The sequence below is a fragment of the Gallinula chloropus genome (genome assembly GCF_964237585.1).
Source record: "Gallinula chloropus genome assembly, chromosome: Z".
Lineage (NCBI taxonomy): Eukaryota > Metazoa > Chordata > Aves > Gruiformes > Rallidae > Gallinula > Gallinula chloropus.
The window spans coordinates 70,966,211-70,983,981 of record NC_140089.1 but is presented as its reverse complement, the minus strand read 5'-3'; the positions used below and the strand labels follow the sequence as shown (position 1 = coordinate 70,983,981).

The following is a 17,771-nucleotide window of genomic DNA, read 5'->3' as shown; positions in this document are numbered from 1 at the left end:
CTTCCTAGTGATGAAGTGATTTGAGACAAAGGCACAAGTAAGCTGTGAATGATACTCATCTTAAACTTTCTATCAAAGGCACACATGTAGCAACCTCTCTATTTACCCTTTTAAATGTGCTAGAGAGATTGCTCTTAAAGAATCAGGTGACAGCAGGTAAGGGAATATACACAATTGATATATTAATATGCAAATATTGTAGAAGTAAAGCAGTAATAACAGAAACTGTGCTTGTTATTAAAATACTTGGGGAAAAAATTGAGTAACTCGAACTTCACAATCCATGTTTCTGAACAGGAGAAATGCCAGGTTCGGAATAAGCATTTGCCTTATGGAATCTTGGCATTTTCTCCTGCTCAGAAATGCAAACTGTGAAGTTCAGCTGAGCTATGCAAATCATCTTGTCTTATGCTTCTCTTATTAGGGAATTCTGTCTTGATATTCTGAGTAACAAACTACATAATACAGTCTCAATGGTACATGGAATCAACATGTTTTTCCAACAGTGGAGACACTCTCAGTAAATAATTGCTTAGAATTAATTTATTTCATGCTTAAATTAAATAGCTGCTGTCTGCACAAATATAGCTAGTCAGACTGAATCAAGGAATAAGAAGGAATAAAATGCTGTTGGACACACTTTGTGGGTTCCTGATGTCACTAGGAATATCCCAGGTGCATAGTTCAGTCTGAGATGCTATCTAAACTATGGGATATGGAAGATAATTCATTTCCTTTCTTGTATGTCACTCATCTGTCTGCGTAAGAACAAGTTATCTGGCCCACGGAACGTAAATAAATCATGAAGCTCTCTTTTAGAAAGGATCACAGAATTTTTTACAAGGTTAAAGCAAACACCAAAATACATCAATAAGAGACAGAAAAAAAGAAGAATGTCTGACAATAAATCATATTAAAATAGCCAAATGGAGTACTAGTCTTAGCAAGCAACTAAGAGAAGTTAAATCACACATGCCTGTGTGCCTCTGTTTTTATTCCAGAAAGCTGATTTTACAGTAGGTAATTAAAAGCTACCTGCTCATAACATCGTAGTGGAGAGGACACACTCCAGTATTCCAGAAGTAACTAAACAGAATTGATGCTATTACCTTTAAATTTAAGAGTAGTAAGGTAATTGCCTTTTGTCCATTAGGGTTTTACAGACCTAGTTAGCAAGTACTGGTTGATCCACGGGGGAGAAAAAACCCAAGCAAAAAAGCAATGAAACCACAGCTTCTGAACCTTCAATACAATGCCAGCTGGAGAAATCTGCCCCTGATTTGAGCATGAAGATTAGCTCAGTAGCCCACTGTAAGATTACTCCTCCACATGTGAGAGTTGTACTCCCTTAGTGTGTACAAAGTCTAGCATTCTTTGGAAGATACCCCTTTTTTTCCCCTTGCAATAAGATGAGCCGGTTCCCTAATTTTTCTATTGGGAGAACTATCTGTTTTGGGTAGAACTGTTTGAGTGTCTTGGATAACCACGAGCACTTTAACGATTTCAGCTCAGATTTTCACTACAAAGGAAATGGGCAATCAGCCTTGCTAAGAGTGAAATCTGGGCTCTAGCAACATAAAGGTAAGCAGGGAGAGAGGCACAAGAAAACTGCAGTAGAAAACGTTGCATTTCTGAGGCTAATTTTAGAAGTGTGTTTTGCAAAGAACCATTAATTAATGCAGCAGACCTAATTGCAACTAAAGACATCTGTCACGAAATTATCTTGATAATCTGAAAATAAAATTTTGATCTACTTTATTTGATCCATGCAGGGACAAAGAAAGACTGACTGTTTTCTACTGACATGAGGATTTGTGGATCTTTTTTGACATAATTTCCACTTCTGTCAAGGTATATAACCTGCTTGTAAACCCTTAAAAGATAGTCAAGAAGTCTTTTACCAGGGAAGTCACATCCATCCCTAAAAAAAAAGAAAAAAAGTAAAGGAAAATGAAATTTCAGTCACACTTTTAAAATATATATATATCACACTTTTAAAATATATATATATATATACACACATATATATATAAAACAAATAAGATGAGAAATATGGAAGTTCTGAAAGATAACTACAGCCATCCTGCAAATTAACAGGGATCATTTTTTGTAGCTGCAAACAAAATCCATAAATCTAGGGGGTTTTAGCTGGTGGTGAACGGAAGTCATTAAGTTCACAAGACGTCTTCATGTCATCTTTGGACAGGCTACATGGTAATTGTATTCTAATTCTGGAAACCTATTCTCAAGAACTGGAGATAGGGACATCAAGTGCCTAGGATACTACAAAGAAATACAACCTTTCTTCAAATATTTAGGTAGAATGATGTGGAAATACAAAGGACCTTTTGTGATTTCTCTCTGCTGACTCCTATCCACCTACTTTTGCTATAAAAAGGAGGATGACCTATGCCAGGAAAAAGCATGACTTGGTGAGTTGTCAAAAAGGGAATGAATAATAGAAAACAAGAGTAAAATTGCACTAGGCTGGAATCGACTTCCAACAAAAACATTTCCTCGGAAGTCTGAGTTTGGAGCTTATTTTTGCATGAAAGAATTTAAACTTTCACTGATATTTACAGTTGCAGACATCCCAATGCTGTCTTTTTGCATTAGTAAGCAAAGTTTGGTTTCCGCCTTACAAATTACAGCTGGATGACACAGCAAATGGCAGAAGGGAATGACATTCTGGGAAATCTCTAGCTCATAATTTTTGTTTCTTAAAGATTAGACACAAAAGGCTTCAGGTACCAAGAGGCTGCCCTATAGATAAAATTATTATCTGAAATGAAGCTATCTGACCAGTGAATATATAGCATTGCATCTATTTTTGAGAAGGGACAGGAAAGTGATATAAACAGCTATGGACTTGTTAGAATAACTCTAAGAATACACAAAATTTCATAGCTTAAGACAAGAATAAATGAAAAAAAAAAGGAAGCCAAGAAGAGATGAGTAAAATGGTACACACAAATTTTGTTATACTGACATGTCATCAGGTGCTGGCATTCTGTGATCAGGTAATATATTTTCAGATAAAGGAAATGCAATTGAGATAATCCATTTGGACATCAGCAAAAATGTGTTATGACATCAAAGAAAATTCTTAGCTATGCTAGAAGAAGGTGGAGTTTACTGGATGAATGGTAAGACAGGTTTAAAAATGGCCAAAAGGAGATCATAAGTAGCCCTGAGAAACAAAGTATAAGACCAGAATGCTCCTTAAACATCTTATTTAACATATTTGTTAACTTAAACTTGAGACAAAACCACAGAATCATAGAATCACAGAATATTGTGAGTTGGAAGGCACCCATAAGGATCACGGAGTCCAACTCCTGGCTCCACACAGGGCCAGCCAAGTCAGAGCGTGGGACTGAGTGCATCGTCCAGATGCTTCTTGAGCTCAGCCACTTCCCTGGGCAGCCTGTGCCAGTGCCCAACCACCCTGTCAGTAAAGAGCCTCTTCCTAACACGCAACCTAAACCTCCCTTGTCACAGCTTCATGCTGTTCCCTTGGGTTAAATCCCTGGTCACCAAAGAGAGGAGATGAGTGCCTGCCCCTTCGCTTCCCCTCATCAGGAAGCCATAGATCGCAATGAGGTCTCCCCTCAGCCTCCTTTTCTGCACACTTAATAACAAATGTTAGGATACATTACCAGTACAGATGAACATGCAAGAAAATTGGATGACATTGGTCATTGGTTAATTATAACAGAAAAAATAATGAAACGCCAGACTGAGAGACTAACAATGATCAGAGAATCACAGAATCACAGAATCGTAGGGGTTGGAAGGGACCTCGAGAGATCATCAGGTCCAACCCCCCTGCCAAAGCAGCTCCCTAGCTCATACTGCACAGATAGGCATCCAGATGGGTCTTGAATATCTCCAGAGAAGGAGACTCCACCACCTCCCTGGGCAGCCTGTCCCAGGGCTCTGTCACCCTCACTGTGAAAAAGTTCTTCCGCATGTTGGTGCGGAACTTCCTGTGCTCCAACTTGCAGCCATTGCCCCTTGTCCTGTCCCCACAGAGCACTGAAAAGGGGCTGGCCAATTCCCCCTGCATCCCATACTTAAGATATTTATAAACATTGATTAGGTCCCCCCTCAGTCTTCTTTTCTTTTGATACCGGACAACTGTATACGTTTGACTACAAGTTGAAAACAATCCCAGGACAAGATAGAAAGAGCAACAAAGTTCTCAAATAGTCTTCCAGAAGGAGCAATGGAGCAAAAATAGTCTGTGTCCTCATAAGATGGATCTTTGTCAATTTGTTAGAAAGGTTATATGATGTGATATATGACAGAAGGCAACGGGATGAACCAAAAGATCCCTTTTAGTACCTATATAATCTTGGTTAAAAAGACTGTAACACTTTGCTATTATTTCTAGAAATGTGATTTACAAGCACAATAACCTGCATTCTACACTTTTCTATTAAAATTTCTTTACTTCTTCCAGTTCTTATGTTGAGAAGCTATCACTGCAAAATGCTTTAAGGGTTCAGTAAAAGAATCTGAATACAGAAATCCAAGTTGTGATGGAAAACTTTTTAATCTGATGAGAATACAGTCAAACCATAATAAACATAGGAAAGAAAACACGGGCTTTGCCTTTGTAGGGAGGAAGGTTGTGGTGATGGAGGAGGTCCTGAAAATAATTATTTAAGTTAAAGTTCAAAATAATTTACACAAGCATTCCTGAAATTTCCCTTCATTTGTAGCAAATCAGTAGCAATTAAAGTTTAATATCAATGTTGAAAACTCTGGGGGGTATTCTAAATAAGTAATTTTCCTGACGGCAAATTAAATGTTGCTCAGTATTTAACTACAGAGATTGTGAATTTTGTGTATGGACTTCCTAACATTTTCAAGAAATATCCTTACAAATGGAAATTCAGAAACCTGAACACAAACATACAGAACACAGAAAGAGTTTCAACGCTGCTAACTGTGTTCTTAAAGGCAGAAAACTATCAAAAGAGAAAATTCCTTGAAGTGTAGTTTACTATACTTTATGATTCCTGTTGTCCTTCTGAACTTCAAATTCCATGTTTGTGAATAAAGATGGTATTTCAAGTCACTGCAACATTTTATGTTTGTTTTTATTCAAGAAGAAAAATGTGACAAGCTTTTCTTAAAGCTTCTTTTGTAAGTTGTCATTTTTTTCACAGTTGTTTGCTAATTATTTGAAGGGGTTTTTTTTTCAGTTTATTGGAACTGGAGACCTCAGTTCAGCAAAGTATATTAGGATGTTCTAAATTTCTTTAGGCCCACAGATATCCCCATTGAATGTATGCAGGACACATAATATGAGTGTGAGAATTTGAGATGAGTTTTAAACACATCTGAAGAACCCTTATAAAATGTTTTATGTAAAAATTTGCTCAAAATGTATTTGTTTTCTAATATGCATTTTTAATCACGTAATATAAATTTGCAATACATCAAATATCTAAACATGAGGCTAAAGAGTTTACTTCAAATTCAATGTTGGATGCTACTTATGTAGCTTTAACATATCTTAACAAAAAATATTCTCTGTGAACAGTGATAAATTGTTTTTCCATTTCTAAGATTCATCAGAATTCGAAAGAGACATAAGATGAAATTTAAGCTTCCAGAAAATGTTGCTAATTTCTTAATTTTTTTTCTGAGAGCCTTTGTTCTCATTCAGAAAGCCAGTGATCTAGACCACAAAGATTCAATAGAAAACCTTGATCATTATGTCCATTTTGTTCATAAATGTACTCTTTTATTTCATCTTGTGCTCTCTTTTCAGAACAACTACCCCCTTCTGCAAAAAGGAAAACCCTAATAGCACTTTCCTCCAGTGAATTCCAGTAAAAGGGGGCAAGCAATAATAGAAGTATGGATTCACAGACATTAAAATGAAACCATATGGAAACATGGGCAGAGGATTTGAGCAGGAAAAGTACTGTTTAAAAATTAATCTTTATGGCTTAATGTGGATTGTTAGGGGCACTGAAAAAGTTCTGAAAACTCTTAATTCAGTGCTGCTACAAAGCAAGCCAATGCTCTGAAAAAAAAACTAAAACACTTACGTTGTCAGACTGGCTCATCTTAGAATGACAGCCTGGGAAATACACTTTGTGACCTAAATCTAAACTAACAAAAGACCCTGAAGAATACTTATTGTATCTGTCATTTTAGTCAGAATTTCTGTGACCACTGACATGTACATGTGTACAGGGAATTTATTACCCTCTTGTAGTATTACTACCCTTCACCTTCTTATGAGGAAAACAGAAAATGAGAAAGGGGAAGGGTCTCCAAAGTCTCACATGGCAAGTCAGTATAAAGAAAGAAATATGAGAGCTATAGTAGTATGTAGCCTGCTGCTCATGAAATGGGGGAAAAAATGTAACTTAAGTTACAGTGTTGGTTTTTGTTTGTTTTTCTACTGCACTTCAAGGGTACAAAATTAAAAATACGTAGGAAAAGTAGTATCAAAGAAGGGCCTTTTTAATGATAATTTCCAAATTGATGAGAAGCATACACAGACACAAGAGAGATTACAAGTCTCTTTGATGAAGTCTCTCTCATTTAAACTTGTTTTTGCTTTCTTCATGGAATTAGTTAATCACTCAAAAGTGTGTATTTAAAAAAATACTCAGAGAAAGGTAATTGCTGATGTAAGACTTAGAGGTCAGAACAAATGTGGGAAGAGATGTTAATACATATATAGATATAATTAGAAATGGGCCAAGACAAGGTAATTTCTCAAGCCAATTAATCTAGAAAATGCTTAAATGTTTCACTGAAGAGCAGTAAGAGAAAAAGCAATGATCACATAGACTTTTATATGAAAGAGCCCTGCTTGCACAACACCTGGATGACTTAGATCCTCCTTGATTTAATCTTGACATGTTAATATCCAAGTCAAAGGCACAAGAAGTACAAATAACTTTATTATTTTTATTAGCTAAAATTAAACTCACCAGGAATACTGAGCTATGAAATTAAATAGAAATTTACTTCTGTGGGTTTTGCTGTGTTCAATACAACTGCCTTTGGTGAAAACTGAATTGGATACAAAACCAAAGTAACAACCATTTAGTCAAGAAAATGTCATAGAAAACGGAATAAAAAGTGACTCCAAATTAAAAAAGAACATTATCATTATATTTTAATTATATGTTTAGGGAATTGTTTTCATTAAAATTATTTATGGCAAAATAATAGTCTGTTTTCATTTGACAGGGATTGTCACTTTTGCATTGCCACTTTCCTGTTGGATGTAAGTCATCTTTTCCTCAGTATGACACTGTCCTGCAGCTGAATGGCTGACTAATATGCTAAGCCATTCAGTGGCATAGGACAAAACCATCTTGGTCTCCCCAGATGTTGAAACAGGTCTACAATTTACCATTTCATTTTCAGACCCAGATATTTGACCTGTTAACGCATCAAGCTATACTCTCCAAATTTAACAATGTAACTATTTCTTGTAAGTAGAAATATTGTGGCATTTTTATTCTTGTTTAATTAGATGACACAAATGAAAATAAATTACTAACTTATAGCACTTTTTAAAATCATCAACACAATAGAAATTTCACGACTACCAGCATGATAATCTTGTAATTACCTATATATACTACTGATGACAAAGCAGTACTCAATCCTTTGGAATAAAACTGCTGTTCTGTGAAACATTGGTTAAACAGACAAACTTTCCAGAACTTCATTTTTGTGATTAACAAGCAGAAAAAACATTGTGTATCACTGGTGTCACTGTGATTTAACCAGTAAATATAAAGTGTCTGGATAACCATTTAGAGAACATGAGGAAAGCGAGGATTATTGTGAATTGAATAAGCAATCAGGTACCTTAATAAACAAAAATAACAGCACATTTTGGGAAAGCTCTGGTGGGCAAGCTAAAGCTGCCATTACCAAGCATTGGTATTAAAAGAAAAATGTATTCCTATGGCATGTAACCCGACTGGGGGTCATTTTGAGGAGTGTATAGTGTTCCTTCACCAGTATGTCGAGTAAAAACAGCACATTCTTCAATATCTTCTTTTATAACCAACTCAGAATTAATTTTTGTGGACACCTTCTAAATATTCTATTTAGAAAATATTCTGCCAATATATACTTCAGTAGTTTACTTCCATGGAAACAGAATCATTAATCCTTAAGAATTCCAACAGCTGCTTTACAGAAATGGTATTATTTTCCTGGCACCACAGTACCTTCTGCAGAAACTAGCTGTGTCACCAAAACCAACATTCCTGGTGCAGTTAATACAGTGATGCTCACAAACAAAATTTAAAGTTCTATACAGTATTCTGCATTTTAGTAGAAGATTTTTATGTCTTCCATCCAAATTGAAAAGGTGCAGAAATACATGTGTGGTCTTTTCCAGATCCAGCATGCCAGTGCATAAGGCAGACAGATACAGAACTTATAATTCCTTATCCAAAGTAGTCAGAGCCAAAGCAAGCATAACCCAACTGGATTGTTGCCTTCCCTTTTGCAATCTCTTGATTTCAGATTCCAGTTGCTATAGGGACATCCATCTTTCATTTCTATATGGACAGTCACATACTGCAGACTTTTTGGCAGCTCTCATCTTCGACTCTCAAGCTGTGCACTTAAGAGAAAACTTAATTTTCATTTTACAACAAAATAATGTTCATGGTTCTGTAGGATAATTTGAAAATGGAAACTGAGTAAACCAAAAAGACCCAAATGTCTGGAGGCAACTCATATATATATATATATATATATATTTTAACAAACTCATGACATTCGGGGCAAACTTCTCATTTCTGAAAATACAGCTTCTGTGATGCTGGGTCTGTGACAAATGAATCAATCCCCACACAAAGTATTCTTGATCTGGCTTTTTAAGCAGGATTTCCATGGCAGGAGAATTCCAAAACTGCACAGTGCCCTCTCCCAGATCACACTAGACTGGGGAGCTAGTTGGGGTGCGCGGCCAGTATGAAAACCTGCATACCAGTGTGCTCAGAGAAACATATGTACTCCTGCAAACAGCACATACAGCTAGAGGTAGTGCTTTCTTCAGTCTGCTTAGGAAAAGAGGAGCACAATGGCAAATTGCATGCAAATTGCTGCAGCCAGGAGAAAAAGGAAAGGCATCCCTTAAAAACTCTTGCAAATTTTAAAGGACAGCAGTTAAAATTCCCAGTCTTGTCTGTGGTTCTGAAATGTGGAAGTCTGGGGTCCAATTCTTGCTCCAGTTTGTATGAGGCAGAAAGAAGCAATTGGCTTTGAAAGTCTTGTTTATATGAAAGCCAAGTGGGGCTTATTCAAAACTTAGGACAATAATTTAACCCCCCCACAACAAACCTAACTGTGTTGTGGTGTTTCCTACCACAGAATATTATCAAGCTCATTAAAACTGCATCTTTAAGAAAATTTTTATGAGTAGGAAAAACTTTCATGTTTAAGGATATTATTTAGGATGATAATTCAGTGTCATTCTTGCCTTCAGTGTCCTCAGAAGCATCTTGTAGTGGTAACTACTTGGGGCTGCTTTCATGCTAGTATGAAAGGACCTCAATCTGATCTAGTATTGACTGTTAATATAATTCTGTTTTATATTTCAGTTCTCATAAGGCTAAAGCAAATTCTTTTCAAATGTATATTACTGGACAGCCCAGTTGCTTCATCAAAATGCCATTTTTACTACAAATGTTTAATAATTTCCTGCTAATCTCTTGAAAAACATTAAAAACCTGCTTCCTTCAATGAAACTGGTGTCAGTCAGTATCTATCTGTAGTTGATGCCATACCAAAAAATAACACAAAAGCTGAAGTGAGAGAGTATTTTAAGCAATTAAATTTCTCTTAAAGAGCAATGGTACTCTGCACACTACCTCTTGTGAAATTTGACTCCAAAATGAGTTTGTGCATCCAAAGGAAGATCAGAGCAGTGAAAGAAGAGCTTCAAATTGCTCTGAGCAAAGAAAAAGAAAAGAGTCACAAACCAGACAAAAAAACTTTAGTTTCAAAACTATTCTATAACTTTAAATAAATTAATAATTAACCAAGTAATCTTTCTCAGAAATTATTTTCTTAAATTCTCAAATGCATATATTTCTTTTAGTTTACCTATGTTTGCTGTTTTCATAAGGAATTAGAATTCTTTAGATACAAACATTTGAAAAAAAACACTTCTTTTTCATAAAACGCCAAGAAATGTTTCCCAGTTTTGAATGAAAGGGAAATAGAGTACAGAAGAATGGCATTTTTACTGCACTACATATTATTATATGATATAGTGTTTTAGCAATGTATGACAATTTTCAGTCTTCTAATTCCATATTAATCAGTTTAAGATTTTCTTAATCCTAAATCCCATGTATTATTTTGCAAAGGTCCTAAATGTCACCATCCGAATTTAGGGTGCAAAAATTTTCCAAAAATGTGAGGAACGGATTTCTATAATGGTTGGCTAGAGAGTAGCTTTTTAATTTTTTGCAACATGAATGGGAAGACGAAGCACCAGCCAAAGCATACTCTGTCAAGACTGGAGAGAAACATTTACTGAAGTCTTAATTTTCCAGGAACCTCAGGAAAAGCTAAGAAGGAAGGATGACTATCATTAGCATTATCAATCAAGGAGTGTCTGACCTGGACAGCAAAGAGACTAGAATTTCTAAGAATTACTCCCCTTTGATTATTTTAAGACTATCTTACTAGCAAACACTTAGGCACACTCAAGATCTTTCAAAAATCATATGAGAAAGCAGATGGCTATAAAAAATAAAATACTAAAATTTGCTTTACCTCCAGTAAAAAAAAAAAAAAAGCAGGGGGGGAGCGGGGGGGAAAGTAGAAATTACCCTACAGATGTTAATAATTGTCTGGGGTGGGAGTCAGGGAAGGGGGAGGCTGGCTTCTAAGTAAACAATGCCAAAAAAGACAAAGAGGTCCCTGCTGATGTAAAACAATAAAAGCAGTTTTCTCAGCAGTGTCAGCTTAGCAAGCCTGAGGGTCTGTATTTTAAACCCCAGTGGCCTGACGTCACTCACCCTGATGGTGTGTGTGAAGGAAGCTATCTCTCCGCGATGACCGACCTGAAAAGTGTTTTCAAAGCCCAGTGGGCTAATGTCACTCACACCGACGGTGGATGGTGGGATCTCTCAGGGTGGCAGCCTGGGGGAAGTGAGCTGCAACACCAGCAGCCGACCATCACTCACTCTGATGGCAGGGGGTCAGCTGGGATTCTTTGGTGGCCTCCCGGGCAATAGTTAAAAAGAAGATTTTGGTTCACATGTCAATGTCTAGCTTGAAAGCCCGGAGTCTAAAAAGTGATTTTTTTCTTTTTTTTTAATTGTGGTTCACCAGTGGCAGCAGTGTAGCCAGGAAGGGGAGTTTCCCTGCGAGGCCATTTGATTGCATGTGAAGCTTACAATGGGACTGGCTCTGCCTGGTTTTAATTTTTTTCTCCCGTATGAGCTGTTTTATTCCCCCACACCAAAGGGGGGGGGGGGGGCGGGGGTGGGGGGGTGGGGGTGGAGTGGGAATTAAATCCAGACAGCTCCAACTGCACTTTAAATTTCATATGCAATCAAACAGACTTTGAGAATATTGTCAGCTTCGTTACCAACCTGGCTGCCATATAGAGAATGTAAATAAATACTAAAATCCCCAAACATCTTGTTCTTATGGTAACTCATCTTTCAATGCAGAAATTGACATTTCGGACAAATTTACCCATTAAATTTATCCTGACACCTAAAGCATGATAAGGTTTGCAAAAAGGATAGTCTTTGTCCCACTGCAAATATACAAAAAACCTATAAGTGTAACTCCAGTTGGTATTTCATCAGCAAAAGAAATAATTTTGAACAGAATGAAGTCAAAAGAGTCATTAGTTATTGAATAAGCTCTTCCAAAGATAAAATTTTCAAACTAAAAATTTCAACCTAAAGATGAGTATTCTAAAAACTAGGTTCCAGTCCTATAGAAGTTAATTAATGTTAATTACTTAGCGTATGTTAAACTGTCAAGCTTAGATGTCTGAAGGGTCAGAATCTGAGTTATCCAACACTAAAAACATAGCCTCTGTATGTAAAAGCAATACAACCAAAGAAGAAAATGGAACTGAGAATACACAAAGCTATAGCCAGTATAATCAGTTTGCTTGTGTGTTGTACCCCTTTTCTACCAGCTCTTTGCTGCATTAGACTGTCGAGATCTTTGAGACTGATGCTATTGTTTCCTACATAGCTCCTCTGTGCCACCCAGAAGAAAACAAACCAATTCAAAGCAACAATACGTTAAGGATTAGCTCTAGAATTCCGCTTGTCACTGCTAACTGTGGTTTATTTGGGACTATGAAATTATTTGTACCAGAATTTATTTGCTGGGGCATGGAGTAAAGCTGTGCAACCTCAGCCTCGCAGGAAAAAAGTAAAAGATTATTTTTTCCTCTCCAACTCTCCCAATGTGTGCAGCTTACATATGTAAGAAAAGCTATGACTCTAACTCTGCATAGTTAAGCTAATAAGCTTTCTCATAGAGTGAGACAATAGGAACTGTGAGCATACTGTACAGCACAATAAGTGCTGGCACATGAACTGTTTCAGTCTTGAGGGACAGTGTTTCACAGTATATCAGTGACAGAAGACCAGCTTGCAGCCAGAATTATGAATGAAAAGTTTAAGACTTCATGAAAATATGGACTTTGAATGATTCTTCTGCAGTTGCCTGAAAAAAATGATGCATTGAATTAATTTGGGGAATACAGCATTTAGCATTTCATCTTCTAAGACTGTTGCACACACAGATTAATTAGCTTAACCTAAGACATGCTGATTTTAAAAGGCGATGTAGTACATGTGTAAATACATTGACACAAACGGAAGACATCACATAAAACAGTATGCATCTGACTAAACCTATATAGGAGCATCTGACAGGTCTACTTCTAAACCTGAGGAAATAGTGGGACACAGAAAAATTCCTATCTCTCCCTTTCTGAGGCACCAGACTGCAAGGGAGTGTTGGTGCATATTAATTTCACGGTAAACTGTGTACTTGGAATTGCCACACATGCTGTCTCTGGAGAGCTACGGTTTTTTGTCTTGAAATAGTCTCTCATGTGTTTGTGACTACTATACAATAATACTTCAGCAACAAATGCTATGGTTACATTTATATTAGTAAATAAACAGTCCAAGGACCCTTTTGTACCCCTGATACAGCTCAGCTTACGTGGCACAGCTCACATCCGTGGAGCTACACTCTTTCCCCTCTTTCTCCCCTGCTCCAAAAAAACAATCCAAAACCCAGAATGGCCTCATCCACACGGCTTATTAGGAACAGTCCCAGGCCCACGCTAGTTCCCAGACTGTGCTCAGACATTGTTTGGGATGGTGCTAATTGGCCAGGGCCAAAACAGTTCCAGGGACTGTGCTAGCAATTAGCAGCACGTTCACTTGCACACATGCTCAAGCCCATCAGTTGCTGTGATCTAGCACAAGACGGTCCTGTCTGTGCAGCTGCCAAAGGCAGCTCCTGAATTTGGCACCCTCCTTTGACAGATTCAGTTAATGAGGTGGCAGCTCCAAATTCCAGCTGCCGTGTGCTACCTCTGTCCTTCCCCCAAACAAAGAAGAGGTAGCAGGGAGAGCAGGAGTTCAAAGAACTGAGCCATGTGAGATGCAGGACCCTTCATGTGCTGGCCAAACCACAGGCTCCATCCCTCATAGTGAAAGAAGATACCAAATACACAGATCCTAAAAGCTGGATCTACCCCAAAGGTCTTCAGCTGGGCTATGATGATCTGCCAGCTGATGCAACGTAGACAGACTCACTTGCCTCAGTTTAGAATGGAACCCTCAAGGGCAACTGGCCTGACCAAACCATCGTTGCCTCAGAACAGCTATAAAATGTTCCTCCGTTTCCAGTCAGAACATTTCTCCTAGCTGAAGCACAAGGACAAGTTTAGATTAGCTGAAGTGAATCTGAGTAAATCTCTAACCTACCAACACTCATGCATGGGAAAAAGAGTTTGGAAGAGAGAGAGAAAAATTAATATCCTGAGATGCAGACCTATCTGTATGTGACTGAAGTTTTGGTACAGAGTTTTCCAAGTGTTTCTCTCAAAACTCATGAAGAAAAACTGGTAAGTTCAAAAGTTCGGCATGTTTTCCCGTCTGCATTTAACAAAGGCTGTTACCTCCCCATATAATTCCTCAGTGCTACAAAATTACTCTAGCTGTTATTCTTACTGATTTGACTTAGAACATACTCAGTAATGACTGAAAAATTAATTTGAAATATTCCTATACTAATTTTAAATACTTCATCCAACTTATAAATCACAGTCCTTACTGTGTTTCTATGTTATGCTGCCCAGAAAGATTTTTCACTTTTCTACTTTTTCTGCAGCATTGTTGCTGTTTTGGAAGGGAATTACAGTATACATTTTAATTTTCCAACAATTCAGAAATATTTGATGGGACGGAAGCACGGAAAATTATGCTATTTCAGAGTGGAAAGTTCAAGTAGGATGATTTACAAGTGAAAGTGTTTTGCAACCTTTACTCAATACAAAGACTATGAAATAATGGCTCTAGGTCTGATGTTTAATTAGGATTATATAATACAAGGGTGTTGCTTGTTTGTTCTCATAGGAAATTAATGCTCTGTTGATTTGGTAACTGCAGAAGATATTAAAGTTTTTTAAACTTTTTATTAGAAATATTATTCCGTCTTCCTTTATTTGTGGTGGAAAAATGCTGAATTTATTTGCTTGTACAGAATTTTTGAATCTGACCCTGTCAAACTGTGCTGTCAAAATCAAGAACAGGGCCAGCTTCTCCTGAAAAAAACACAGGAACAGTCAAAACCAACATCTCCTCCTATAGGAATTTCATAACTTTTTTATTCAATAAACTTCTCTATTTTTTCAGTTCTGCAGTAAAACTGAAGCTGAAACTTCAGCTTTTTTTCAAAATGTCAACAGATTTTAATATAAAAATAATTAGAATTATTTTAAGAATATCACCTTCCCCCCACCCCTCCAAAAAAAAGCCTTTTCAATTCTTCATAATATTACAGATCTTACTGTAACACGGTGCTTTTGCACCACAGATTTCCAGAAACTTGATGCCGTTTGAGGATTGGCACTGAACACCATCATATTTGACTCTTCATTTATAGCAATCTGTCTTCTTTAACCATGAGCATAGCATCGTAGTGCTTCCAGGGCATAAGTACTGCTATTTACTTCCCTTTTCCAGTTAATCTTTTAAAAATATTAAGAGAACAAGGTCTTAAGAGAACAAGGACCATGCCAGTCTTCCCTGCTTGAATATAAGAATTAAGGCTGGAATTGGTTTTAGAACAAAGCAGAGCTCCTAGAAGTACCACCACACGTTAGAGACTTACTTAGTGAACCAAGTACACAGATCCACTGTTGCCAGTGAAACTAAGAAATATTGAAAAAAAACCCAGTCAGGTTCAAAGAAGATCTAACAAAGCTGTGATGTCTCTGTATGGACTGTGCCATTTTGCCTGTGAAATGTAATGGGAAAGAGCAGTGCCAAGAACACCAGTTCCACAGCTTCTGTGCCTAAGCTGGAGGGGCTCCAGGTGTTGGGGCACTAGGGCTCAGTGGCTGCCGTGCCCTCCCTGACTCGCTGGCCCACCCCAGTGACACACACACCAGTCAGCCCAGCCAAGCTCCTGGCTCCCGTGGTCTGCACCATCTTTCCCGGGGCTTGTTCCCTGCCAGCGAGAAGGTGGTGTCGTGCCTGAAGCTGTAGGAAAACAGGGTGACTGTGCCCCAAACACATGCATGGCTCTTCCGTGGCGCTCCGGGCATCAGGCCTGACCTTCCTCAGTGCTGCGATGGAGTGCCAGAAGCCCCCCACCTCCTTCCTTCTCCCCTTCCCCAGCCCTCCCTCCGCCCCCACCGCATTCTGTCCCTTTCCCTGCTCGCCCCTCCCGCTCCCTCTTTCCGCCCTCGCCTTCGCGTTTCCTGTCTGGGCGGAGGAGGTTTGGCCCTGCGACGCTGCCGTCTCCCAGCGGCTGCGGCGAGCGTCATGGCGGCGGTTCTCTCAATGTCAGCGGCTCTGAGGCACCTTGTCGCGAGGAGTGGGTCTGCCGCGGCTCGCCTGTCGCCGGCCAGGTAACGGGCACCGCGGGCGCTCTGCCGGCCGGCCGGGCAGCACCGCCGCAGGCAGGGGTCTGCTGGCGGCGGCCCGTGGCGGCGGCCGCGCCCCTGAGCAGGCTGACCCAGGCCTAGGGCTTCGCCGCGGCCGCCTCGGGCGCTAGGCCGGGGGGCACCGCGCAGGGCCCAGCCGCGAGCGGGGGGCGGCCGGGCTGCCGGAGGGCGCCTGGCCGAGGCCTTCCTCCGGGGCTGTGCCTGTCTGACCTTGCTGTCTTTCTCCCTGCGACCGCCCGCCCGGTGTCCTTGCGGCGCCCGGAGGTCGGGAGCTGATGGAAAAGGCGGCCCGTGGCGGGCAGCGTTTGCCTCGCTGCCAGGGAGCCGGGGAGGGCGATGGCCCCTTCAAGCGCCAGCACGGTCTTCCCAGAGATTTGCACCCCATGGCCCCTATTCCATCCCCCGTAGCTCTCCCTCTCTCTCCGTCCCTTGTCTGTGGCCCCCATCCCATTTTCCAGGGCTGCGTAGCATGTGCCTTCACCGAATCATCGAAATAATGGTGGAACTTGCTTTATAGTTTTTGGTGACGCTTCGCTGTTTTTAATACAAAGATCGGTACTGAAAGTCCAGTACATGACCCGACCTCTAGTTGGAAGGTGTGTGCACCTGTTTACTTAAGTGTGTGTCACAGGACTTAGGTTTTTGTAAGACTCCCTTCTAATCAGAAGTAATTCAGTGCCATTGCCTATGATTTTAAGGGTTTGCTTTTGCATGCCACTTAAATATTTACATTTAAGCATACATACAGATAGCTTCAGTAACTTTTTTTCAAATCTCTGGGGTCTGAACATGCATAGAAGACTACATTTGCACATATATATATATAGAGAGAAAGGACTACAACCAAATGATTTTTTCCAGTTTTTATGCTGTGCCAGTCCCATTGGTTACTGCATCTTCCTCCCATTTAAAATGACACCTGTTTTACAGTGATCAGAATCAGTCCTCAGTCTCAGAAAAATGCTTTGGGATCTGGAAATGTGAATTTAAGAATTAGTCTATGCCAATGCAGAAACTTACTGTTCATGTTTGACTGCTTGTTGCTCTTTTACTCTTCTGTGGTGTTGACAACAACTGTTGCCTATGCCATGTGTTAAACTGGATCTGTCAACTGTTTCTGGTTAAAAATAATGTTTAATTATTTTAAATTTTTATCACTCTACCTTTTAAGCAGTTATTCCAGAACAAATAGTAGGATGTAGCAGAGGCAGGAATGAACAGTGTGAAAATGTAAGGTAGGGATTCTAAAGGTGGCATCTTTGAAATAGAGAAAGAGACTGAAGAGTTAGTGCCCCTTAATATTTTAATATTTCAGCAAAAGGGATGTTGAAGATATTTTCCTGAGGGAGACTGGAACTTTCACTTCACATTCCATAGCAGAGTGGCCTGATCATAAATCTGCAGATTTCATGGAGAAGAGGAAGGGAAGAGCAGTATGAGTCTCTCTTATTCAGAGTTTTAAACATTTTTGCAATCATTGCATGTTGGAAGAGTGAGAATAATTTTTTTCTTGGAACAAGGAGAAAGTGTTTCAGAATAAAATAACTTTCATGGTATGAAGGAACACTTTAATCTTATTGTTACAGCA

At 39.1% G+C, this 17,771-nt stretch overlaps 1 protein-coding gene across 1 annotated transcript in view; it reads left to right on the top strand.

The window, feature by feature from the left end:
• Positions 1–16,012: 16,012 nt before the first annotated feature.
• NDUFS4 (NADH:ubiquinone oxidoreductase subunit S4) overlaps positions 16,013–17,771 on the top strand; it is a 49,077-nt gene continuing 47,318 nt past the window's right edge. The window contains exon 1 of the mRNA XM_084278016.1: positions 16,013–16,147. Coding sequence (XP_084134142.1) covers positions 16,062–16,147 — 86 coding nt within the window. The 5' untranslated portion in view covers positions 16,013–16,061. The remainder of the gene's footprint in view (positions 16,148–17,771) is intronic.